Consider the following 26,910-nt stretch of genomic DNA (forward strand, 5'->3'; position numbering starts at 1 on the left):
ATCACCACCAAGTCTAACCGAATAATTGTTCACTTGCACAAGATGTAGAAAGCGAACGGCATGGAGAGTAACGTTATATGAAACTTTTATGACATGATTAACTGAACCCTGCTAATATCGCATTCCTCACGCTAATAGTCCTGTTCCCGTGGACTTGTATGAACATTATGTAAAATCCTTTTTTTTAGTATTTCTTCCCGCAATGGACAAAAAGTACATAAAATAGTATCAGGTACATAGAAATGCAAATTGTGTTAAAATACCACAATTAACAACTTTTTGCAATTTATAGTTATTATTAAAAAAAAATTATATATGTATAAAAAAATTGTATATATATATGTACATATATACCTACGGAAGCATTTTTTTATATGAGACAAACTTAAGTGTTTGTTTCATAGTGAGCGAGAAAAATTGACTATCTATTTTTCTTTAGCCAGTTAAAAAGATTGAAAAGTCGCTCGTTATGCGCGTAAATGCGTAAGGAAAATGCGTTTTCATATCCCTTAAGATTGACGAGAAAATTAAATCCAGAAAAGTGTACAAGGGAGGCGGGAAATCGATATTCCACGCAAAATGCGCATGGAACTAAATACATGGCATTCGAAAGTGCAAAGGTTACTAACTAAAACTTTAGATTCGAACACTATGAATGAATGAATGAATGAATACACTTTTATTGTACACCACATAAACATAACAAATAACACTATTATAGTTTAACGTTTTTATTTAAATCAGTAAGCTGTAAATTTACGTGAATATCGCCTTGCAGAGAAAGTAAAAGCTTATTAATATAGTAGTCAGGTCGCCCATCCGTCATCTCGGGTCAACGGTACTTAACCATAGAAATCGTTAAATTCATACACAAAGTCGAATAATTTTTTTTTTTTTCATTTCTAAATTGGTATAAAACAGTAAAGTTACTATGTAATTCACATTAATAATTACCTCCTTTTTCGCAAACAAATACCTACATTATATTTATTGAAAAAAGAGCTGAAATCTTGCTTTCTAAATATAATCTTATCTATTCGATGAGCCTAGAAACTAAATGATTTCGCAATGTATCCTATAATATACTCATATCCGTTAATGGTGCAACTTTCACAAAATGCAGGAAAAATTACATTCTCAAAATACGAGATATCCGTCGACGCCTGTTTATTTCATTGCAAAGAAAACTTTTTAACGAATGTTACAAAGGACGTCTCCGGGAGGGTCGTTCTTCGCTTTCCGACGGGCGTGTAAGGGTTTTCGCATAGTTTGACCGGCTATTTCATATACGGTGCCGCATTTCGGTGCTCATTCAACGAGCGACGACTGCTCGCGCGCCAGTCTCGCACTCGCTCCCTGCCTCGGCCTCGCTCTCAGTGACATTCGACAAAACTTCGTAACCCACAAATAAGAGTGCGAAATAAGCTAACATTTAACAGTGATTCCTGAATAAGCCCTCAGTTAGTGAACAAGTGCTTTCGTCATTCAAGTGTTTTCAGTCAGTGCTTTAGGAGTTCTTCAATTTAATTTTACATTTTCAATCGTTACGGTAATCGGAAATTATATTGCCAAATGAATATGGACTTGCCCAAAGGAGCTACATCAATGCACTGTTCATGGATGTCTTTTTAACTGGTGTGTGTTTTTGCGATTTGTTATTTATGTTATGTGTAATAAATAACTTTTGACGGACACCGGTTCATGCCGGTCAATGGTGTCACGTTAGACGTATCCGTGACACATGGCGGTAGGACAAGAAAAACGGAAAATAATAAACACACAAAATGTAAACCAACGTCTCGTCTTCATTATTTACTGTGTGTTTTAAATACAACTTGCTTTAACAAATAAACTTTAATTGACTCAGATATATATGCCACTAATTAAATTAACCAAGAGAAATAAATTACTAAACAATACTATACCCACCAAACAGTAAAAAATAAATAGCTAATAATTTGATTGACAAAAAGATATTTTAATGGAGTAATAATAATATTAAAAGTCAATAGATAATTTTTGTAATAATAACCAGAGTAGCATGAGTAAATGGTACGTACCTATACCAAATAGGTAGGCCATCATAACACAAAACAATAAGATGTTATTCTTAAATCAGCAAACTTATTCGTTTCATGAACGTTTTCGGAATTAAACAATACAAATCAAGAAAGTCTTCGGTATAGCCTACGAAGCGATTCGTGTGGGAATGTACAACATGCCATCGTCGGCTCTCCATCAAAGGCACTCTTCGCTGAAACGCCCGATGACATCCGATACTGAGCACTGTACCTTCCAAACTCGATTGATTACCTCGCATACTTTTTTGGACATCGCTAATTATTTTATACGTACCCAATTTGCTTCGGTTCTATATTAGTCATGTCTATAGTTTTGGAATTAATTAAACTGACGCACATTAGTATTAACAAAAAATATCGGATGTAGGATGAACGTTGACATAAAATCAGTACGCCGTGTAACGATAATTGCCGGGAAATCCCAGTGGAAAATAAGTATAACCTAGTACCAGGTTTTCGTGGTAATATACGTAAGCATTGTTTGATCTTGACAATGCATTGGATATAGATAGAGAAGTCAGTGATCACAAACAATGTGGTTACTGAATATAAAAACGTAGCAATGTAAGCCTCGGCACTTAGCAGTTTACCAACATTTCGCGCATCGCCTATTTTTATCTATACGAGTAAGGCCGTATTGACTTAACATACATTCAATTGTCAGCGACACGGATTGACCTAATGATTCACTGACCATAAGCTTATCCTCGATTGACGTAACATAAGTAATACAAGTTCCTATAACTACTAATAATAAGCGATGGTATTAATAGTGACGTTTTGCATTTTAATGAATGTTCTCTGAACGAGTTAATCCTTCCATTAAATTTATTTCCCACTGACCGCCGTCGGAAAATTCGCTGTCACACAGATGGGATACTGGCTACTTTGTCTCACTCAACTTTTGTTATGATGTACACACAATAAAATGTTGTGTTCAAAAGTGCTGTAAAAGGGTTAACTTTCTACGTTTTAGCACTTGAGGCAGACAAAGCTTAGCGCTTCGAACTTGGCGATGTTTCTCTTTTAAAAGTTCGACAACGGCCTGTAGAATTACAAGTCTGTTCGAACATAAAATATGTTTTATGACGCAGGCGCAAACATCAAAACCCTCAATAACGGCCCATCGCTAAATTGAAGTGAACATGTATGATTTCTTCACAATAGCACCTTGAATACTTATAGCTTACTACAAAAAGCTACTCAAAATTCACGTTTTTCAACGCCAAAAAACTGGTCCACTCAACTGACGGAATTGATCAAAAAAAATCACGTGCGGCTCCCAACCCGGGGCTAATGGTCGTCGAGAAAGTAGTCTGAAGATGAAGATTGTACGAGCACTTTGTGCATATAATAAATGTACGTCGTAGAAGTGCGTTTACCATAATCACGAAGCTTATTATTTTTTATGTGACTCCTAGACGACTCCCACCCGCTTAATCGGAATATACTGTCGCTTGCGTGAACTGTGGACATTGCTTTGTACAACAATATTTCTTGTCTACACTTTAATAGTTAATGAATGTAAGACTTTCTATTAAAAATGTATTCGCTGAATCATTCATTAAAGCAGTTGGCAAACAACTATTGGAATTAATTTGCATCACAAGCGTAGTCTGCATATTTTTTAATACTTTGATCTCAGGTCAATATAAAACATAGGTACGTTTGTATTGTTGCAGGTTTTCCCAAAAAGCTTTTGGTAGCTGTATCCGTAGTCATACTGATAGCCATGTGTGTGACGCCGGTCGACGCTCGTTCAGTTGAACACAGGCGGCGGCACCAAAGACGACCAGACAGCATGGCCGAAATCACCAAAGACGACACGCTGAAACGACCAAAAAACTCAAATACTGAACAATACAGAAACGCGACAAGGAAAATCAAACATAAATTACGTAACACAAAAAGGTTCTTTGACCAAGATCGGAAGCGTTTAAATGAAACTAGAGAGTACAGGGACGGAATGCCCGGTTGGTTGCCAGCGGTCAACTTCGTCGACATCCACTTCCACGATTATAGAACCCCGAGGAAAAATGGAAAAACAATCTCTGAACGAAAGGTGAGCTTCTTCGTTATTGTTTTCATACCAAACAATTTTTCGATCATTGTCTTATTGACTGATGAAACAATTCATTTAGGCAGACTTATTATTTAAAGGCGCCTTTAATATACCCTGCGGAAAAACAAGAACACAATCTCTGAACGAGAGGTGATCTGTTTTATTATTATTTTCTTACTAAACAATATTGCGATCAAGTCCTGTCTTGTTGACTGATGAATAACCATTTAGGCAGACTTATGATTTGAAGGCGCCTTTAATGTTTGAAGTTTGCTTTAAACAGCCTGACAGTGTAATTACTGTAGCCGATCATTTCGCGTCTCGAGGGTGTGGTGGTCCAACCCATCACTCTTTTTGTTACCCGTTCAGTGTTTTTACATTATTTTAATTTATTTCTGCTTTGTCTGAGACAAAGAATATTGAGCGTACCCGATCTCACCGTAGCGGCTTAAATAGGGCTTCATTGAGCTAAATTACATGTGGTCGTCCTTTGTACCCCGTTTATTTACTTCACATTGCACTTAAGGGCAATAACTAAATGTGCAAACCCTTAATTTCCTCGCCGCATTTCGTTTGGAAATTGGTTTTAAACATTTTGTACACCGTTATTAGGTTCCCCCTTTGATCGGTATCGCTTCATTTAGTCTGCTGAATATCGTTTTTTTGAGTGAACGCAACATTTTAGAGACCGTTAATTTGAAAGAATATTTCCTAAATGAAGCTAAATAAACATGAATTTTTAACTTATATTTTTATTTAAAAACTGGTTGCAATAAGGATGAGAGATTGTCTCAAATAAATGTCGAGTCGCTTTGTGAATATATTAATAAGAAAAAAAGTAAAAAGTTCACGTGAGGCTGGCTTTGTTTAGTCGAAGTGGGAGCGCGAAACAAGGATCCAGTTAAATGTTTCGAGGAATTTGCATAGATGGACACCGACAGATTCCGTTGCGCGCACGCGATCTCAAATGAACGGTTAAGAAGTCTTCAGTCAAATAGCCTCTCAAAAAATATATATTTTTTTTTAATCGAAAATAATTAGGTATGTTTTAAAAGTCAGTATAAGTTTTTATCAAATGTATTCTTTGCTCTTGATCTTTTGATCGATCAAGCATGTAATTCAGTATACAAGTATATATTAGTATATAGCCGCCTTATACTCTGAACGATATCTAATATCCGAGTTCGAAGGGATGCATTACGTTTGCAATTGTAAACTTTAAACCTATGAAATAACCAGTCCATTAATTACACAAAAGCATTGTTAAAAACCGCTACAACGATACGATTCCATGAAGTTTTTTGACGACCTTGATGGTTATGAGCGCCGTGATCTTATTAGGAGGGACAGAAGGTCCTGGTCCGATCGCCGGCAGGAGCAGGTTGGAAATTTATAATATCAGAATTTTCTTAGGCCTGGTCGCTTGAAAGCCGTTGGCATGACTTATAACTGACATATATACATACGCTACACATGCACATCATCAATAACGATCAGGTGTGATTGCAGTTAAGGGCTAACTTGTGGAGAAAAAAAAGGTCAGACAAAATGATCAAATTTATTTGTGGCAACAGCTCACTTTTTATTACCATTCTAATATCGGCACGTATATCATAAGCTTTAAAAGTTTTACTCGTATTCAGCTTCATTGTTTCATACAGCCTTTACTTACACCGTTTGTGTTTGCATACCATTTAATATCGTTAAATCATACCAAACATTAGACATACAGATATAACAAACCACCTCCGCGTAAAGCACAAAATCCATAAGTGCTTTGTAACGGAGCTTTCAAAGCATTTATTATTTGCCGAACACACATCTGGACCACAAGACTTTCTATTATGTATTCATATTGGACACCCACTAATTAGTACACAAAAGTTAATGCGAGGCAGTCAATAACTGTGTGGTTTGTGTACTTTTGGTGTCCGATGTCCTTACATACGGAGGGTCTCCAACTATGCCCCGCGCCTTATCCACTTATTTATTTTCTCCGAATATTAACTTGTGAATTTATCTTCGAATGGGATGGAAATTAAGTAACCTTATTACAGGCTTCGGAATTCTATATTTATTATCATCCACAAGCTCGACTATTGCTGAACAAAGAGCTATTCATTTAGAATTCAGATCCAAGACCTGCTTTCAAAGTTCCGTGCCTCAAACCAAAAAATTCTATACCATTCTTTTGAACTCAAAATAGGTAGGTTACTAACCTAACAATTATTGGCCCTTTTCTTTATTTTATTTCACTTTTAATTGAAAACCAATCGTTACACTGTAAATACTGTTTATAAATTGGTTAACTTAAATCTAATTACACGTTTTCAAATCCACATATCAGGTATAATAGCTATATTAATTTAATATATGCATGTAAACGTTTACATTGATAAATGATTATTGGAGTATAGGCAGTAATGGGACAGACCAGGACGGATGATAAAAGGTCATCAAAGCGGAACAAAGCGCGCAAAATTTTGACGAAGCTTAGCCAGATTACGTTAGGTTTTCCCAGACACGGTACGTCGGTACCGCACGTCAAATGCAGATACTCGTATCATGACTTTGTTTCGCTTCTCTATCGTGCGTTCTCTACACTTACCTTTTCCTCTGCATTTGGATAAATTAATTTCTAACATGCGAGTGTAGAGACGCCCAGTATCCATGTCAATGAATATTAAATATTTCTGTGTATGTTTCAACAGTTGTCAATGCATGCCCACTTAAGAAATTCAAATATTTGACTTTGGGCAAAGGAAAGCGTTAGAATTCAAGTGATCTTAGCATCGCTCGGCCTTAGTTGACTTACGAACAATTTAAAAATTAAATACAGCTTAAATGAGACGTTAAAACTGAAGGCTTAACTTAAGACCAATAACTTAAGGCCAATAACTCCCTTATTGCACTTTTATAATTTTGTAAAGGCAACAAAAAAATTATGAGAATCTCTTGCTTGTTTTGATACGCATTGCATACTTGGGCGTGTTTTTTTAAGCGAATATTTTATTCGGGTATTTGGTAGACCTTTTAGACCTAGCATATGGTAAAATTTATCAATATACTTCCTAGACTTTAAGACTGTCGGTGTTGGTGAGAAAACAATTAGTAGAAGAACAAGAAGATGATTTTTTTTATTTTAAGTAACTCCCCGAAATTAGGAAACATGCGTTATCCACTCGAGTGCCTTAAAGAGCTGTCGTTAGGCTGTCAGTCCTGGTTATCATCACATCTGTAGCATTTGATAAAAATTGCCAACCAAAGCTGCCTTATCAGCCTCTCTCCTATGAGATAGGAGGCCTCTTCCCAGCTGTGGGAATCCAATAGCCTAATTAATTGATCCAACAATGTCTGATGTTAGTGCGATGCTTGAGATTTTCTACCTACGATGTTTACTTATTCGACCGCGTAAAAGTTAACTACGAGTTAATGGAATGCAATCTAGTTACGATATTGCAAAACAGTACTGTCACTAAATGGCCCTCTTTAGATAACATATAAAACTTACATAACTTTCACGCGATAGAATGAGTAAACATTGGGTGTAAATCTCACACTCGCCACCCAAATCCGATAAGCGACACTAAAAATCAGACGTCTATTCCCAGCCTAAAGCGCAGACATTCCACAGGTGTCAACCTCGAACACTTTCACGCTGACAAGCGCTAAGCCACGTTAGTTAGTGTTTGCTCAGTATTTACGATTTAACAAAACAACACGAAATGTTAAAAACACATTATTTGTCCAAGTGAGACGAATGCCGGCTTGTGATCCCAGCGAGTTCCGTTGTCCCCAACACGTTCAAGTTAGAGCCAGCGCTTTAAGGCTAAAGTATTGCTTATTGTCGGGTTTTCAGCTTAGTTTAAGCGACGCCATATTTGCTCGCGTTTATTATCGTCCACAATTCGCCGTCACATTCACAATTGTGGATGGAAAGCTCTAAGCCAACTGATTTTATGACACTGTAAAAGGGTTTACGATTGATTTTAGGGCCGATTGTTTAGTCAGCGGATCCCTGACTAAGCTTAAAGATCCTAACTTTATTTATTACTCTTGACCCACATTAGGAAGCCTACATTGACAGGTATGAATTTCCTCCTTTGACCGGTATGGCTTTGTTCTAATGGTAATGTCACTCACACTTGCGATAGAAAGGACTATATTGTTTCGGTATCGATGCAAAACGTGGCGCACCAATGAGGGTAAGAGGTTTTTAACGATTATAATCATATTAGTTAAAGGAAAGAGAATGGTTTAGCTGTTCTACAACGCTACTCCAGTACTAAGAATGTCTATGAAAAACTCCAAAAAATCCAATATCCCGACGATGATTACGTATCTCTTAATCGATGTAGCTGTTAAACGCATTATCGCCTATTAGTTAAACACTTTAACAACCCTATAGTAATTGAATTTAACAACATTTTTAATACTCATACTATTTCCCGAAATTTAATAAAAAAAATAATAAAACAGATAGTTTATGTATGAAACATAAACGGAAGTCAAATTAATTACAATTTACAATAATAGATGCGCTGTACTACTCATCATCCGCGGCTACTATAATTAATGAGTCAGGTCCATTCACAAGTATTTCAGAAGATCCAGCTATCGTTTACGAGAAGGTACATACGTTAGTTACAAGTGGCGCTTCACAATATCATTCCCGGAATCATGAATGAGTCCAGTCACACTCCAGTACATTCATTCATGTAGCATGAAAATATTACTCTTTCAGACGATGACGTAATTTCCCATTGAGGTAATACGTAGTATTACGTAGCTATAACAAATATTGTACACAAGCACGAAACCGCGCTATTTGGAAATTCCTACAAAATATATATGTCCACAATATTTGATATAATGATGTTTTAATGTCCCTATGGCGTATAGGTAGGCATTTAAATGTACTTAAACGAAATACCTCAATATTTTCCTCCCTTACATATTATTCCGTAATCATGAATTTTGCTTTACTGTTAAATATATTTATTTACCTACGAAGTTTGCAAAGTCATGATCAGAAATACACTCAGTTATAACACATTACTGGTAGTAAACAAATTTGCCTAAGAGCTGATTGGCGAGTTTGTTTTGGTTATATAATTGAAGAAGAAGTAAGAGATGAATATAATGTTAGGTCCATCTTATCCAATGCTTTAGTGAAGATAATTTAGAAATTATCGATTATTGGATAATAATAATCATGTATTTTAATTTATTTTTTTATGCGTTGTGACGGTCAATAAAAAAGAGGTACATAATCTCAACATCTCAAACAACCTATTTTATATCCACGATATTCAAGTTCATGCTATTGATCTAACATCCACACAATAATCCGATTTCCTGTTTGTAATTTAGAGAAAATTCTAGATAATTTTGCCACATAGTAAAACTGGCCTATCTAGTTAACTTAGGTACGTAGGTATCTATAAATGTGGTACAGAAATCTGTACTGACAATCACATTGTCGTAGGTTAAACACGTATTTGTAGCATTACGTAAGAATCATTCAAACAAAGAAAACAAGTAGTACCTTTTAATGTCGCAAAAGTTTTATAACAGTTTTCCAATAAATTGTTTAAGTAACTTATAGTTAGTAACAAAATATCTATTGAATAAATGCATTACATACTAAGAACACACTAAGGTCGTTTTACCACAGATATTAATTAATTCATCGAAACAATTTACCTATTATCACATAATTGATTCAATTTGAACTGATAAATAAGAGACTTAACCTATTTCCTTGTTATTAATTCTGTGTCCCGTGGTTTCCTCTAGTAGTTCCTGAGATTTGTGTCTTGAAATATACTAGATGCATATAATTTTTAACTCAGGTTTATTACATTATTATTTATTGTATACATTGTCTATAAGATCAAATTTTTTTGGTACTTTTTGATCTCAAAATAATTATTTTCAGGTTGCAATTGACTTCAGTCAGAAATACCAAATTTTTAACGTATTAAATTGTACAGTCTAGGTCTATTGTCATGTCTTTAACATGTATCCTTTATCCAATAATCCGTGGTTCCTTCATAATGTCAAGATAGATAAACTCATACAATCACAAATACTTATGGATTATACAGCCTCGACACAAATTGGCAGCGTCTCGAACTATTCGCAATATCAATTCTATATTAATTCTAACTTAATATCCTCACGCTATATTAATCGGTGTCAACAATCAGAACTATTTTATGTTTAGCACTTACGGCATTATAGCTGTTTGACTATACCTTATAACAAAAACTTCAGTTTTAGTTCATTTTATTGATTATCTTAAACTAGCTGTTCCTTACAGCTTTAAACTCCAAACCTCAAAATACAATTTCATGTACAAGAAATAAAATAAATAAATAAATATACTACGACAATACACACATCGCCATCTAGCCACAAAGTAAGCGTGTAGCTTGTGCTAATATGACTTGAATATTTTTATGAATAATATACATAAATACTTTTTAATACACAGATGAACACCCAATCACTGAAAAACATTCATGTTCATCACACAAACATCTTCCAGTTGTGGGAACCACGAACCCACGGCCACTCAGAAAGCAGGGTCACAAAAAAATTAACCTTAATGTTCTTTTGTTACAGTTCACATACCTTATGCCGAAGCTGTACAAAACTCTCAAGGAATACGAAGTTTTATTCAAGCGTCTTGACAATGTGCAGCTGGAATCGTGGGATCATTCGTTCACAAACTACATTATTGTCCGACAGAACCTGCTCTCGAATACATTGGCGAAATTATTTAGCACCATCGCCGAAATACAAGAGAACATGGTCGCAGTGAAGATGCAGATACCTCCTTTCGACGAAAGTCGCATGAAACTTGAAACTTTAAAGACTAAAGTTGACGCGACGCAGTGCCTTAAAAACGACTACATAGCTTTCAGAGGTTACGGCAACCTTCTTAACAATTGGTATTCAGAATTTAGGTGTCCACTCAACAAGAAGGCGGATAAGAAATGCGCAGCGTTCCACGCGAAAATGAAGGAAAAACTCGGCAACAAACGGTTTAAAAACAATAGGAACGTATCTTTAACAAGCTGAGTTTCCTAGTTTGTAATGTAAAACTATTTATTTCCATTTCCATTTGTCGCTGGTCCGTACTTATTTATTGTTAGACTAAGAATAAGCTCTCTAATACGTGAGACGTTGGTTATTATGAAATAGTTGACGATACGTTAAGTTGATTAAGTAATGGGTACTTTCTCTGTGATATTTAGTATTTTTAGTTGATAGATATTAATTTATTGAATGTATTTAATAAGTTCCTCTGCACATCCATTTGTACTTAAGCTCTTGAAAATTTTACTATCCCTGTGTAAATATTTGTTTTTGTATCTGTCCTATAATTTATTTTCTCTTATGTTTAATATTTATTTTGATCTATTTTAGAATGATTTTAATTTTTTCTTAAGCTCAATAAGTATTACTAGCGGGCAATTGTTGCCGTTTTAGGAAAGAAAGACTTCTAGCCTATTAGTTAAGGTGCTTATTTATGTTACTTAGATTAAGGAAAATATGCCGTTAGTTTGTAATAAACGAACTGATACCACGTGAATTTCACCGACATTGTGTACATAGCTTTACAATATTTGTAATTTTGTTACTGCAAATGAAAATAACAGACTTAAGAAATAAAATATAATTTTTAAAATTCTATCTCATTGTTTTTTTGTTTCTTTTATCTATACTTATTTCGTTTAATGTTTGATCAAGGCTCTTTTTGAATATAACGTCTTTAATTCGAAATTTCAGTCAAGTTGAGTCAAAAACATTAATTTGTTTTATTAAAGTGGGCAAAAATAATTGAAACCCACGACAAAACCTAAATTCTCTACAGCATATTATTATAAATATGACCCATAATTATTGTTATCTAGAAAGCTGCTCTAAGATTTTCCTGTCATACAAAAAACCCCATCCGAATTAATATGGTTATTCCATTTTATTACCAGTAAGAATAAGAAGTAAGTTAATAGAAATAACATACCATTGCTATTCCCCTACATAGAATTAAAGGGAGGGAAAATGAGAAAAAGTTTTTGAGCTAGCAACATTCCGCGGATTGAAGCGAGACGTGCGCTGGGCGTTTTACTGCTATTGGACATACTACACTACTAGTGGCTGAATGAGGTTTCTGTACTACTGCCCAAATATTTTACTGTCCCTACATTTAGAGTATAAAACCGCATAAAAGTTAGCCTGTCAGGAAAAATGGAAACCGATAAATGTACCAGACACACAGTCACATCGTTGTTTAATAATACATCCTCTTCATCATATCAACCAAATGAAAAAGGTTTAAAGGCGGAAAGTAAAATAAAACTATAGGTTAGTAGTTTTGTACTTAATTTTAGTTTGACTGAAGAATCTAACGTATCTAATAGTATACCTATATGTATAAAGAGGTGATAGCCCATAGGGCACGAGCTCGTCTTCACTTTCGTGGAGCCGAGTTCGAATCCCAGCACGCTCCTCCAACTTTTCTAAGTTATGGGTCTTTATTTAATTAAATTATCACTTGGTTTAAGAAAAACATCGTGAGCAAAACCTGCATGCCTGAGAGTTCGACGTAACTAAAAATATAACTATAAACGTAAGTAAAAAATCCGCACTTGGCCATCGTGGTGGACTACGGCTTTAACCCCTTCACATTGTGGGACGAAACCCGTGCCCTGTAGCGGGCCGGTCATGGCTTGATATGATGATGATGATATGATATGTATGAAAATCTAATATCATAACGATTGTATGTATTTATACCTATTGACCGAACATTATCCGCGCCGTTAGCACTACACTTTTCAAAAGTTATGAAAAATAACCAAATAGGTACTTAAAGACAAAAGCATGGCTGGTATATGGTCTAATGGCTTATTTTCTACTAGAGAGGAGGAGCTATATAGCCTGAGCATGATGATGATGAAGATTAATCAAATATTCCTCATCATATTCAACCCAAAACCGGCAAGACATAAGTCCTGGTCCTGACGTGTGGATCGGTAGGAACACTCTCAGGCGAACAGTTTTCAGGAGCTTCGAAAAGCTGGAGTTCCTTCGGATTAAATTTGGTTCACCGCATGGGAAGCTGAAGCCCTCTAAGCTGTCACCGCTTCATCAAAATTAAATTATTTCACACTATAAAAATATACTGGATTTCTTTCTTCATTTTATTTATTTTTTATACTTAAGTGGCGTCATCTAGTGACCAGTAGCTGAACTCGATAGGATTTTCGATTACTTTCGCGTTCGATATTTGACGATAGGTGGTACTAGTAGTATATAAATACAGCGCCATCTAACAGATAGTAACAAACTTAGTTCGGTAATTCACCAATAGATGGCAAATATTAACTATAAATTTATAATTAGTTGCGTGCTTTGGATTCTTGGCTTTTTCAGTTAATTTTTATAGACTAATAATGATGCAAAAATGAATCCAATAGTAGTAGTCAATGACCTCTATTTAAAAAAGAATTCTGCCTATATTTTGAAGTGAAAAAATGTTATACGTTGTAATTCCTAGAAGTTGTACGCAAATAGTCGCGGTTAGAGTAAGTACCTACTCAGGTAAGATGAAATATGTAAGGCAGACTTTTTTAATACCAAGATAGATTTTAGTTTTAGTATGCAAGCGCCGCGCCGGGCGTTTGCGACACCAGCAGCAGTCAATTGTCGACGGAAGGTGCTTGACGAAACGCGGGGCGTGAAGTATGAAGGCCGCCAGACGATCCGGTTTTCATTGTTTCATTATTGTAAACAATTTGTGATTTGCTATTAATGCTGTTCTATTTTTAAAATTGTATTTAACTGTAAGAGGAACAGTTGCACCCCGAGGTTTTACCTAATGCGTTTAAAATTAAGAGGGAAAATATTATATGACTTAGTCATTTAGCTAAAAATAAACATAAATCAATGAACTAGCACCATTTAAAACAATTTTTTTTCTAATCAATCTCGCTTTATAGGAAAAGTTCCAAAATACAACTTCTTAAAAATTATTTACCTACTTAATTGACAATTATTTTATTTATAAGGTAATTTAATCCTTTTGGAAAGGATTGGGAACTGTAACAAAAGAATACTCAAGGTCGTCTGTGAAGGTATGCTGAGTCCTATTTCAGACTCTTGGCTGTCTGTTCATCGAGACAGAAACAGAAAATAAACTAAGGTCCTATGACATCTGAAATAAGTTTAATAGCTATTTCAGTTAGATGTAAGTTTCAATGTATACATTTAATTATAGATTTCTTTGTATATAAAAGCTAGTATATGGGTTTATGTGCCTCAAATTAAAAAAATATTATTTAAACAAATAATAAGTTTTTCTTGCTATAACTTTAAAGCGTAACGCCAACTTGTTAACTTGATTAAATCTATCTCTTCTTATTGCACTTTACGCACTTGCTTTTGCTTACTCATAAATGCAAAAGCTCTTCAATTAAAATGTTTTTTTGTATATTTAAATAAAATAAAATAAATATACTACGACAATACACACATCGCCATCTAGCCCCAAAGTAAGCGTAGCTTGTGTTATGGGTACTAAAATGTCTGATGAATATTTTTATGAATTATATACACAAATAATTAGAATATACATATACAACATTTTCCAGTAGTGGAAATCGAACCCACGGCATTGGGCTCAGAAAGCAGGGTCGCTGCAAACTGCGCCAATCGGCCGTCAAATTACTAAGTAAGTTATTTGTTACGGGATTAGGTATCTACATAATCCGCCAATTGTAAACCGATTTTGATGGTTATTTTATTGTTTGGTATTTCATGCCTCATACTACTTACTAGGTGGTCCCATTTTAATTTGGTGAATATCTATTAGAGGGATCCAGGAAAAATCGAGGGAACTCTTCAAATGTTATAGACACCTAGAGCGATTTGAGTAATTTTTAATGTAACTTGAGTAGGCAACTTATGCTCGACCGAATAAAGGAGCTGATTTTGATATCACGGGAGTACTCCTAAACCATTATTCAGAAAAAGCAATATATTGGAAAAGGTTATAAGTAGGGGGTTAGTAATTGACATTTGGCTATTACAACTTCGATATAATTGCAAACCTACACACAAAACAACCGACTTTCTAATACAGCTCAAAAGCAACAAATAAATATTTTCTGCAAAATTTTTAAGTCGATGCCAAGTAAGATGTAGAAAACCACTATATACTTTCCTTGCTACTATATAAAAGGGAACCGGATATAATGTTTATCATATATATGTGTACATATTATATACCATCTTATATACAGGTATATTTCTTGTGTGCGTGTGTATGTCACTGAACTCCTCCTAAACGGCTGGACCGATTTGAATGAATTTTTAGGTATGCGTTTGGGTGGCACCCTGAATGGTTTAGATTCACAAATCAGCCCGACAGATGGCGCTAGTATATAATATATCTACTTAGTAATTTGACATTTTCCTTGGCACCGACTTAAAAATATTGTGGAAAATCAATCACATTTTGGCTCAATCAAACATAAATGGCATGCTGGGGTTTAAGGAGTAACATAATCTTTCTACTGTTTTTTACGGTTTTGATTTGATAATAAATTTCTGTGGGGAAACGATTATATTTTTTAAATTAATTTAAATTCGTAGTTTAGTCTAATTATATAAATAAATCGTCCAAAATATTTCTTAAACTTCCACCACAGAACATGCAGAACCGTCATTCAGCCATTGATGCATGCAGTGCATTGTGTCCAACAGTGAAAAAGCCCCGCGCACGTCTCACTTCATACCCGGGGAATTTTGCTAGATCACAAACCCATTTTCCCCAGTTTATGGTAAACATTTAGAACATTAGGAGGAAATAATTACTGCCAACTGCTAAATGGAATGAAGTTACTAACTGCTTGTTCGAGAAACACTACTAAAGCGGAGTGGTTTTTGACGCTTCAATATTAGATGTGTATACGGTTTCTTTAGTTTGTTAATTTTGAGACTGCCACAATGATAGCTCACCAAATCGATAATTATAAATTGAGAATTAAAAAACACATAAATAACTACTGTGCTCTGTATTGTGGGCTGATTTTAATTAGGTTTCTCACGTTTCCTACGTATAACTTTTGAGGCTTACAGTACTTTCACTTAAAGAGTATTATTTTAATATTGATGAACCTTGTTTCAGAATTATGATCCTTATTTTAGAGACATCAAGATTTGTCATATAAAATTGTCTTTTTTAAATAATGGCTGTTGGCTCCGTGCACGGCTAGCATGGGCAGGAGACAATTATCTCACCGGTGTAAGGATAAAAATGTATATTCTCCCACAGCTTTATCAACTCTCAGAGCACTGGCGCACAAGTGGAAATAATATCCAAATAATATATGTGTAATAAAGAAAAAAAATAATAAAAAAATATAAGTTGATCGGGTGCCAACTCTGGTAATTAACGTTTTCATCCCTTCGTCGCTGAAAGTAAAGCAACTAAAGGTCTAAGGCCCGCAATCTTGGCTTAGGACCTGTAATCACTTCTGCCTAGCCTGTCATGTTTAATGCTGCTCCAAATGTCAAAATTTGCCATCTTCATACAAATTTGACAGAATCACTTAACTCCAAAGTTGTCTTTAACTTTTTAACTTCTTGAGTTACACTACGCGCTGCAGCCTAGGTAGGTATGCACGTTAACAGATAACCATAAAGCCGCGGCGCCACAACCACGTGACCGTAAATCTTTAATTTTTGTATAGAGAACCAAATGTCAAAATTTGACAACCCCAAACCACTTTGACTGTCTATGTGTCAGTCAAATACCTATACCTACTCTAAAATTCAGTTAGTTACATTAATGGCTCTTTGCAGATTAATAATTGGGTATTTATTTTTTTGGTTTACCAAAGGCCTCTTACACTAATAAATCTAGCGCTAATACCAAGAAAAAATTTAATAACTTACTAAATTTAGGTATATGTAGACATCTTATAGGTACCAAAACACTACACTACACTATATTCATCCAGTTTCTAAAGTCGTGCTGTACTTTCACACCTTATCCCCTGGAAAACGATAGCACTATTTTGTCAAATCAGTTTTAATGTCAGTTTTAATTCAGATATTTGTGTAGGTACATAAGAATTAATGTAATCACCAGTGTAAACCATCTCCAAACTACACAAAATTTAAAGTTTTCGAATTAACATCTGTCAATTTAGTTCAGTTCGGAATTAAGTGACTGTAACAGAATCGGCATCAAGGAAAGCAGATACGCACCCTGCATTAGGTTAAACTACAAATTGTTAACTAGAATTACTTCACAAAATTACTATTCATTGGCCAGTTATCCATGAAAACCAGGTTAATGACGTTTTTTTATAAGTTTCCTACACGCTCTGTTAACAGGGCCTTTTGATTGTCTATCCAACGGTAAACAACAGAGGAACAATACCAACCTACCGACTACCTACCTAATGATTAAACTAGTAAAGTGTCCTTGAACATAAGTTTCTTAGTTATCGAGCTCATTAATATGTCAATAAACAAATTTAATTTATAATCAAATTTTCTTTTTTAAATTTCCAATAAGCCTTCTTCGAACAGTTTGTATATAACTCAATTAGTAAAAACGAACCCTGGGGCGACTTTGTCCGTCACAACTTATATGTACTTTTAAGTACAGAATTGTCGATTTCCATTTGAATTGAAAAGTACGTGTGAAACTTTACCTAATAAAAAAAAATTAGACAAAAAAGAACCGACTTTCTTTTGTTGTTGACTAAAAAGCAAGAAATAAATATTTTCTACAAGAAAGTAACTATGTAAAGATCTTATACTTCGTAATCCTTTTTATATAGTAGCAAGGATATCCAGTAATATAAAATTACAGAGTTCAGAGCTAATAAATAAATAAAAAATACAACTGAAATGACAATCTCCTCCTTTTGTAAGTCGAATAGTAAAATAAACAACGCAATAAAAATATATTAAATAAATATATTGTCTTGCAACCCGAACGGTAGCGGGATTGATTAATGATATCTAATTAATTAATAATAATCATTTATTTCCAAGAATGTTTGTACAATATCAAGACGTAAGTTAACAATACCGTCAGTGTAGAGGGCATCGCATTGTACTAAATTACCTAATAGGTACTGTGCAAATATAAAGAGATTAATTTAAAAAGAAATACATAGGCATAGATGTCAGCTTTTTATGACAGATTTCGTCCAGGGAAGTACACAGAATGTGTCGTCGATAAGTTCGGAACACCCTTCCGTGTTCTGTGTTTCCTAACACAACCTGGGTATCTTTAAAAAAAGGAGTGAATAGACATTTTCTAGGCAAGCGCCTAATCTTGGGCCACATCTAAATTTTCCATCAGGTAAGATTGTGATCAAGCGTCATACAGTTAAAAAAAATATTGGCTATCTGCTCACTAACCAAGTAGATGGTTTGCTGGTTTGGTGGACGCGGGTCCGCTAGTGTCTTTATAAAATTACTGTAACATTCGGCCATCCTGACTAAAGTTTGCGACCCCGCAAACATACCTAGGCCTAATTGAGAAGCTAAACCTGTGAATCTACCACCGATTCCATGTTATAGGTCTTGATAAAATTACTGTAACATATACTTACTTACAGAATAGCTGACCCGCGCAACTTCGTCTGCACCGAATCGGTTATTAGAAGTTTTAATATCTTAAAAAAACCTAGAAACGAATTGCAACGCTACCTACCTTTTCTTGCTTTTAGAGTTTCTATACCCGTCGCAATTTCTAAGCGATAGTTCAATTTTAATAATTTAAAAAGGAATTTGCAGGTATATAATCAAAATTAATATTAATAAAACTATTTATTTGGATAAGGATTAATACCATGATACGAATGTCAGCATCTTACGATTATACCGGTGTTTTGAAAATAAATTTATAAAAAAGCAGTTTTTGTGACTTAACCATAACAGTTAGAATCTATAGGTATGTCGCGGATTCTTTTGTAGATAATCACGATTACTTAAAACATGTAGTACATTATTTTTATGTATCATCAATCATCATCATCATTTTCGCGGCGTACGCCAGTAAAATTCTAATTCGGTATGACATCTTTAGAAAACATCGTTATATTTCAGTCAATTTACAGAAAACCATAGTAAAATATACACTTAAACCATCCTTCCATACTTACATCCACCCATCCATACATCCATCCTCACAAACTTTCGCTTTTATCATATCTGTAGGATGGTACGCATGCATTCGATCTTTGTACCATATGTATTGCGGCTTGCTAGTATCTGTGAAGAGTTATGTCCTTTATCTCCGACAAATTTTACCAGATCTTCATTAAAATTAGACAATACATTCTTGTTAGTATGCACTTTGAAACAGAAAAGAATTATTAAAATCGGTTCAAATTTAACAGAGCTACGAAGTAAAGTTGATAAAATAATTTATCCCATTTCCCGGAGGAAACTTATTGTTTATCGGGATAGAAAGTATCCTATATGTTGACCTGGAATACCAGCTACCACTATACCAAATTTTATTTAAATCCGTTTAGTAGTTTTTACGTGATACCCGGACAGACAGAAAGACAGACCAAAATTAAATTAAATTTTTTTTGTACTCAGTATCGATTATGAAGCATCCCCCGATCAAAATTTTCAAAATATATTAAATGTACAGAAATCTTCCAGTTACAGTATTATTTATTATAACTATAGATTGTGTAAAAATAATTTGTCTAAACATACCTAATTGAGCAACATTTTTAACAACTTATTCTTAACTTAATTTTTTTAAACTAAAGTAAAGTTTTTTTGGTTTACTCTTTACAATTTCGTTACGAAACTGTAAAACAAATGGTCACTGGCAGTTTGACCCTCTATGATGCAAATAATGGAATAAAAATGCAAAAGAGCTATAGTTTTCTAATATCTTACAAAATAAAGTCTACAAAACAAATTGCATAAATCTTGATATATTTAATTAGAACAATATAGATAACATCTATATTGCAGATACAAAACGGTCTAACTCTAAGGTATTGCATAAAAAAATATTTCATAAAACATTTGCAGATGCTCTAACCATATTTCCATTCTGAGGAGTGGTAAGAAAAAAACGTTACCTCCTATATTAATGATATTTTTAATCACGATTTGTTGTTCGATTATATGAACCGATAGGAACACGTGATTTTATCTGCGAAAAATATTTACTTTTCGAAGCCACTATCGTAGAAACAAAATCATATTAGGAAAATTGAGGTTCTTTATCTAAACAGCTGATGGAAAACACCTTATTACCTCCCCGCGGGTGGTAAAGTAATTCAAATGAGAACAGTCACAACAGCCTGTCTCATACTTTATTATTTTATTTAATAGGCAATTTACGTTGCAGACACATAAGTCAAATGGTTGGTCTATGCTTTCATAAAAATGTTTATTTAAAGTTTAAAGCTATATATCATCATCTTCATCATCAAGAACCTATAACAGACACTGCTTGACTAAAGGCCTATCTCGTTCTCCGTTACAGTCCCATATTCGCCTCGTACGACACCCTTGGAAAGAATACTCATTTAATAAAAAATATCTCATATTTAACAAAAAAGCTTAGTCGGTGGCCACTAATAGCAATAACACTGCCGATTGTGGCAGCGTAAAACCACTAACAACGGAGTTAGTTAAACATATTATACCTAGACACTGAAACATCTATACATACATATTATATTATCAGTTTGTTTGACTAGCAAATCCGCAGGTATAAAAATATTATGTATACCTATGAAATTGACAGAAAGAATTAAAAAAACAAATACACAACTAAATCATAAATATTCGTAGATACAGGCGACCTTATCGTTAAGGAACGTATAAATACAATAGTGAACAAAAAATGTAACCAATGAAATTACCTAATTGAAAGTTCGAAATACAAATTACTGAAATTACGATTACTCATCGATCTACGCTGCGTCAGTTACTTTATTGCTTTCTTATTGATAAGCCGTCAACGTGAGGTAGTACGTACGTTAACTTAGTATTGTACAAAGGACAAAGCGCAACCACGCGTGCGATGCGAGTCGATTGCTACAGCTTGCCTACAGTTGGTAGAAAGTACACCACCAGTAGGGTTCGCTTGACTTCAGTTGTTGACAGTCCGCGGTAGGTAGCGTACGTACCGACGCAAATGTAACCAGCCGAACGCGGGAAATAGTTGCGTCTTGGCCGCGATAGAAAGCAAAATAGACAAAAAGAAAATAGAAAAATAAATAAACGGTAAAAAATGGGTGTCTGTGTAAGGATTGCTATCCTGTTTCTCATGGTTTCTGCAGCAGTCGCTCTTCCTGCGGGAGACGCGAAGTGGATTACTCAAATCGATGGTATGTTGCTAATTATAATATTAACTTTAACAATTTTATCTATTAATCTTTATGTTTTAACGAATTTGGAAGCAAATATCAAATGCGTAGCGATGTTTTTTCAATAGCAAGCACACTGTAAATCAAAACTTCTCTTCAAATTTCTCTTCAAATTAAAAAGTTGTGAGAACCTCATCAAAGAGTTAATATACAACCGTTCTCGATTAATAAAACAATATATCTGAGTATACAATCCAGTATAAAAAGCCACTGTACCACCTCACCAATGAGGGAATGATGTTCAATCACACTCCTTATATTTTTGTCATTATTTATTAATAATGCGCTTCTTGGAGACTTGCCTTTAATCCTATCATTACTCATAATAGGTACCTATAATTACCATTGAACAACACCAGCTATAATTATAAAAGTTTAGCTAATTAGCTAGAACAATTAGTACGAAAGGAAATTGCTTAATGATACAGACATCGCTTATTATATGTGTTTTGTGTTAGCAGAACATCGTTTAAGTATAACATTTTTACAAATAAATAGTCCGTGGTGTGAACTTGAACTGATATGCAAAAAAGAAAGGAAAACTTGAACGATGTTGCAAAAAAACTGTTGCAAGAGAGTTCACAGTTAAAAGTTGCGATAAGAGTTTTACGGATAATTTTACTGAACGCGATTGCCGGGCAACCATTGACAATGACCTACTGGTGGCAACGACACGCTTTGATGCTTGCAAAAACTAAAACTAAATAAAATTTGTTTCTTAACATCAATTTAAATTACGAGAGGACATATATTTATTTACTATGGAGATATATTTATTTATTAGAACAAATAAATATATCTCAATAGTTATAAAACAATAAAAATACATTGTTAAATTTGCGGGCCGGATTTTTCAAATGTCTTAATATAATATTTATTAGCTTTTCAAGGGAAGCAAACAGTACTATTACACATAAAAGTAATGCCGTATTTTTCATATCACATAAACATTAACTATTCTAAAGAATACATTTCAAGTTTTGACGGGCATTTTTTGGAGATTGTTAGGCAATTTCCCTTTATTTTATGGGTAATCTTACTATCCTGAAAGATTAAACACGAAGGTCAACAAGAGAAAAAAAAAAATGAAACCATCTTCAAATACTTCATCTATTAAGATTTTATGAGCTGTATTCATACAATATGAAAAATTGCCGAAAATAAAAAACTTTCGCGATAATATTTTCTTCCAGATTTGTCCTTACTGCACTTATTTTTTGAATGTAATATGCATAACTTAATTCCTAATAACTAAAAGAAAATATCCGAAGATTTTATTCAAACTTCAATTTGTTACATCCTAAAGGAACTTCTTCCTCATCCTATTTTTAAGGAAGTTTGCAGTGATGGAATTGAATAATATAAAAATAATTAGCTTCTGCCTTTTATGAACGCGATTACCTACAGATTAATTAAAGCTGAAATCAGCAATATTTTACATTATAATGTTGTAGGAATAACTGAGGATATATCGAAAGTTGACTAAATTGTGACCAGCATTAATTCTAACATGATTGCGCTAGTGAAATAATCAAGTTGGTAATAGGGCCGATAATAATCAATGCAACTTTTATAAATTATTATTTAGTTCAATAATAATTAAGTGTTAATTCGCGCATGCCGTAACACTAAATTAATAAATAATTTTTATTATTATATATTTTTATTATTATCTTTTTCGTAGATTTAACCGTAAATTTGAAATCAGGCTCAAAAACTAACTTTTCGAAATTACACGGTCTATTAATCACAGAGATTAATATTTTAAAAAAATATCATTACCTTCGTACTTACTAATGTCTTTTATTAAGTATTGTTTAGTATAGTTATTTATCCCAATATTTCCGAAATCATACATCTACTACGTGTACGTCTTAGATATACCGTATTCTCCCAAACTTTAGCTCTAAAAATTAATGAGGCTAAAAATTAATTGAGGCTGAGCTACCTCAATCTTTTAATTATAATGTTGAAACACAAAATAAACCTGTTACTTAAAATAACCAAATCAAACAATGCAATCGCAATAGCTCATCGTTGAATTGAGTTCTGTAGATTTTCTCTAACCAAGGTTTTCAATTCCTAAATTGCCTAATTGTTCCAACTGAAGGCAATAACAATAGAAGCCAAGGTGCAAGTTAATGCTCAGACCTGGTTGGTTTTTCAACAGCATTGTTTATATTGTCATTTGAGAACGGAACCATTCACTTCCGAAGTATTCTTGCCCTACATACACTTCAAAATAAGCATTGTATTAAAAGTGTACTGAGGGCTGATTTCACTTGGAAACCAAGTTTAATAAAACAAAGTTTTGCTTCAAGTTCAATTTTCAAACTGCAGTTTAACGCAAGAACTTGGTTTAGCTTACTTGATCGGGTTTAAGGGTAAAATTGTGTCTAAGCCTCGATTTAACCTTGAAAACTAACCGCGATTAAGCAGCGCAAACTCAGTTTATGAGTTAAACAGGGTTCTGTGCTGCAATTTAAACATACATATAAACATACAAACAAATATACAGGTGAAACTAATAAAAGCGTGTAAAAATAACAAGTATTAATTATACCTACCCCAACGAGAGACGTACCATAAAGTTTACTGTGAATATTCTGGTATTTTGGAAGGATTTCTAGGTTGAGGCAAGGCACGGGGTGCCTTCAAACTAGATAGACTTTTCTTTGATTGATTTTTTCTTTTTTCTAAATGTTTTAAATTCGTGCTATTTATGCCAACGAAACATCATCCAATTGATAACCTCCACCAGTTTTTGAAGACAGTTCCTTTCAATTACTTAAAATATAAATGAATAATTCAAAATCATGAAAGGTTCATGTATTCATGTATTCCAAAGAAACATGTCGCTGCAACAATCACACAGAAGAAGGTAATAAAGCTAAGTTTGTTGTGGGAGCTCGTTTGTCTTGAACCAAGGCCGTAGTTATCACCATCTGTCATTAAAGTGTCTATATTAGGCTTATTTATATAACAAAAATTATGGTGACGATGATATTTACATTATTATATATAAGTATAATATGTATGTTATATGTATATTGTATATTTTTTTATGAATTGTTTTGTACATTATTTCATGGTTTTCGTTTTCGTTCGTTATCTAATTCTTACATCCACAACAGATCACTTATGCGTTAAGAGCTCCAAATGTAAAACTGAAAAGCTCTGTGTTCTTTGTTTATTTATATTATTGTAATGCGTTTATTGTTCGCTGTTGTAGCGATAAAATGTACTTTATTTTCGATTTTGATTTGTAATTATGTAGAATGTGTTAATTAGGGTGACGTTAATTGGAAAGTAATCAAAGTACGTTTACAAACGTGTAGACCTTTGAAGTTATGCAATGGACGTGAGAAATTTCCCGGGGCAGATTCTCTGACTTTTGTTGTCTTAAATTTATTACCTTGCTCCCACTTTACGGTCGTTGTCTTGACCCAGGCATAAAATCGACGCTGATTACGTGATCTATACAAAATTTATTGGGTTCGCTTTAAAATATTTTTGCATTGTTATTAAAAGTTACGTAAAAGTCTACAATTTCTCTTCATGCTCATCGATTATAATTCTTTAAAAGCGTAAAGTTGAAACAAGTTTACGTATGGATGTCTCATAAATAACTTATTTTATTAAAGAGAAATATAGTCAGTGATAGTTATTTATGGTCAAGTTGAAAATATTAAAGTAAGAAATCTTAACAAGTACAGAGTGCACATTTGTTACAACATTTATATTTTCTTATCCATAAATGATAGAGATTTAAAATACGAATATATTTACGAGGGGTTCATTTCTTAACTAAAATTAATTCGACTTTGTTAACGCAGAGACAGGTTGTTCGTGGGTAAAGAATGGTGATAATTTAGCTATCACGAGTAAACCACAGTGAATCAAAGACTACTTATACATGAGCCGGACGCCGAATGCAGTAAATCGATGACTCGCGAATATCGCTCTCTGCACTCGCAACTTCGCTTTCCGCATTCACAACCCATTACCGGCCCACTACAGGGCGACCAGTAGTCACCTCTCAGAATGAGGAGGGTTTAGAGGGCCATAGATTACCACTCTGCTGTCCTAGTGCGGGGATTGGTTCACACACATTTGACAGTGTGAACAACGTCACGCAGGTTTCCTCATGATGTTTTGCTTCACCAACACAGAAACTTTACACTAACTCTACACTAACTTTACTTTAAATTTCTTAAATTAAAAACGCACATAGCTCTGCAAAGTTAAAGATGTATGCCGGGTACCGACCTCGCTCACCGAAGCTCCTACCACAAGGCTATATATAACCTCTTCGTAATTTTTGTCAATAGGGACCAGCATTTTTTTGAAAACTAAACACGGTTATAAATAGATAATATTATATACTACGTAACTATTTTGATCTTACTACATAACTAAAAACTGACCAGAAAAGCTTTCATCATCATCATCATCATCATCCTTTCAACCCATTACCGGTACAATAGTGGCACAACAATGAAAATGGGATGAGGCCCTAGTCCACCACGCTGGCGCAGTGGTGGACTTCACAGACCTTTGGGAACATTATGGTAAAATCTCAGGTATGTAGATTTCCTTCACCGTAGAAGCAAAGGATATTATAATCGCTTTAACTCATAACTTGTTGTTGGAGGTGCGTGCGTTTCAAACTCGGCCATCCGAAAGTGAAGTCGAAGTTCTACCCACTGTGATATCACCGTTTAATCTAAAAGCTTTACTTGTGTTGAAACAGAACAAACGACATTAGATAAGATAAGCATCAGATTATTCATAGCATGCTGTAACATAAGTCCGGCATCGAGATTATAACAACATCTAAAGTAATCAAGACAAATCAATGTCTTTTTTATTTTCATAACGCATATTAATTATTCATAAGATATAGCATAAAAGTTTGACGCAAAGGGGTTCATATGAGCGTACTAATTACGTGTACGTTTTACATGAATATATTGTAAAAACCAATAATCAATACTAAAACCTCTTGGAGATGTGAAAGTGTTTCCGTTTTTAGTTCGTTAGCACCAAATATCTTTATGAAATTAATTTATTGATGATTTTTTTTAATAATAGTTCGACCGATTTCGATAAAATTTACCACCATGAAATTATGCCCTTTAAAACAAAAAAATCCATTTTTCAAATAGGTTCAGCCGTCTTTGGGTAATCGGGTAACATACATAACAAAAAAAAGATTCCGACGAATTGAGAACCTCCTCCTTTTTGAAGTCGGTTAAACATTGCTTGCATCCGGAAAGCCCACGGGAAACTCCTAACTTTAAGAAAGTAAGGATACGTA

The 26,910-nt window shown here is 34.1% G+C and overlaps 2 protein-coding genes across 2 annotated transcripts in view; both read left to right on the plus strand.

The window, feature by feature from the left end:
* Positions 1 to 1,391: 1,391 nt before the first annotated feature.
* On the plus strand, positions 1,392 to 11,802 carry LOC120630108. The gene is made up of 3 exons (XM_039899260.1): positions 1,392 to 1,635; positions 3,764 to 4,143; positions 10,774 to 11,802. The coding sequence occupies exons 1-3, from the start codon at positions 1,617 to 1,619 to the stop codon at positions 11,230 to 11,232; spliced, it is 858 nt and encodes a 285-aa protein (XP_039755194.1). The 5' UTR covers positions 1,392 to 1,616; the 3' UTR covers positions 11,233 to 11,802.
* A 9,401-nt stretch (positions 11,803 to 21,203) lies between these two features.
* The window catches only part of LOC120630044, a 74,126-nt gene continuing 68,419 nt past the window's right edge, over positions 21,204 to 26,910 (plus strand). The window contains exon 1 of the mRNA XM_039899172.1: positions 21,204 to 21,551. Coding sequence (XP_039755106.1) covers positions 21,455 to 21,551 — 97 coding nt within the window. The 5' untranslated portion in view covers positions 21,204 to 21,454. The remainder of the gene's footprint in view (positions 21,552 to 26,910) is intronic.

Source organism: Pararge aegeria, chromosome 15, assembly GCF_905163445.1.
Source record: "Pararge aegeria chromosome 15, ilParAegt1.1, whole genome shotgun sequence".
Lineage (NCBI taxonomy): Eukaryota > Metazoa > Arthropoda > Insecta > Lepidoptera > Nymphalidae > Pararge > Pararge aegeria.

Bases quoted from the DNA above. Each gene is read 5' to 3' on its own strand.
- LOC120630108 (XM_039899260.1), top strand. The intron at 4,144-10,773 runs GTGAGCTTCTTC...CTTTTGTTACAG, and splicing joins AAACAATCTCTGAACGAAAG to TTCACATACCTTATGCCGAA.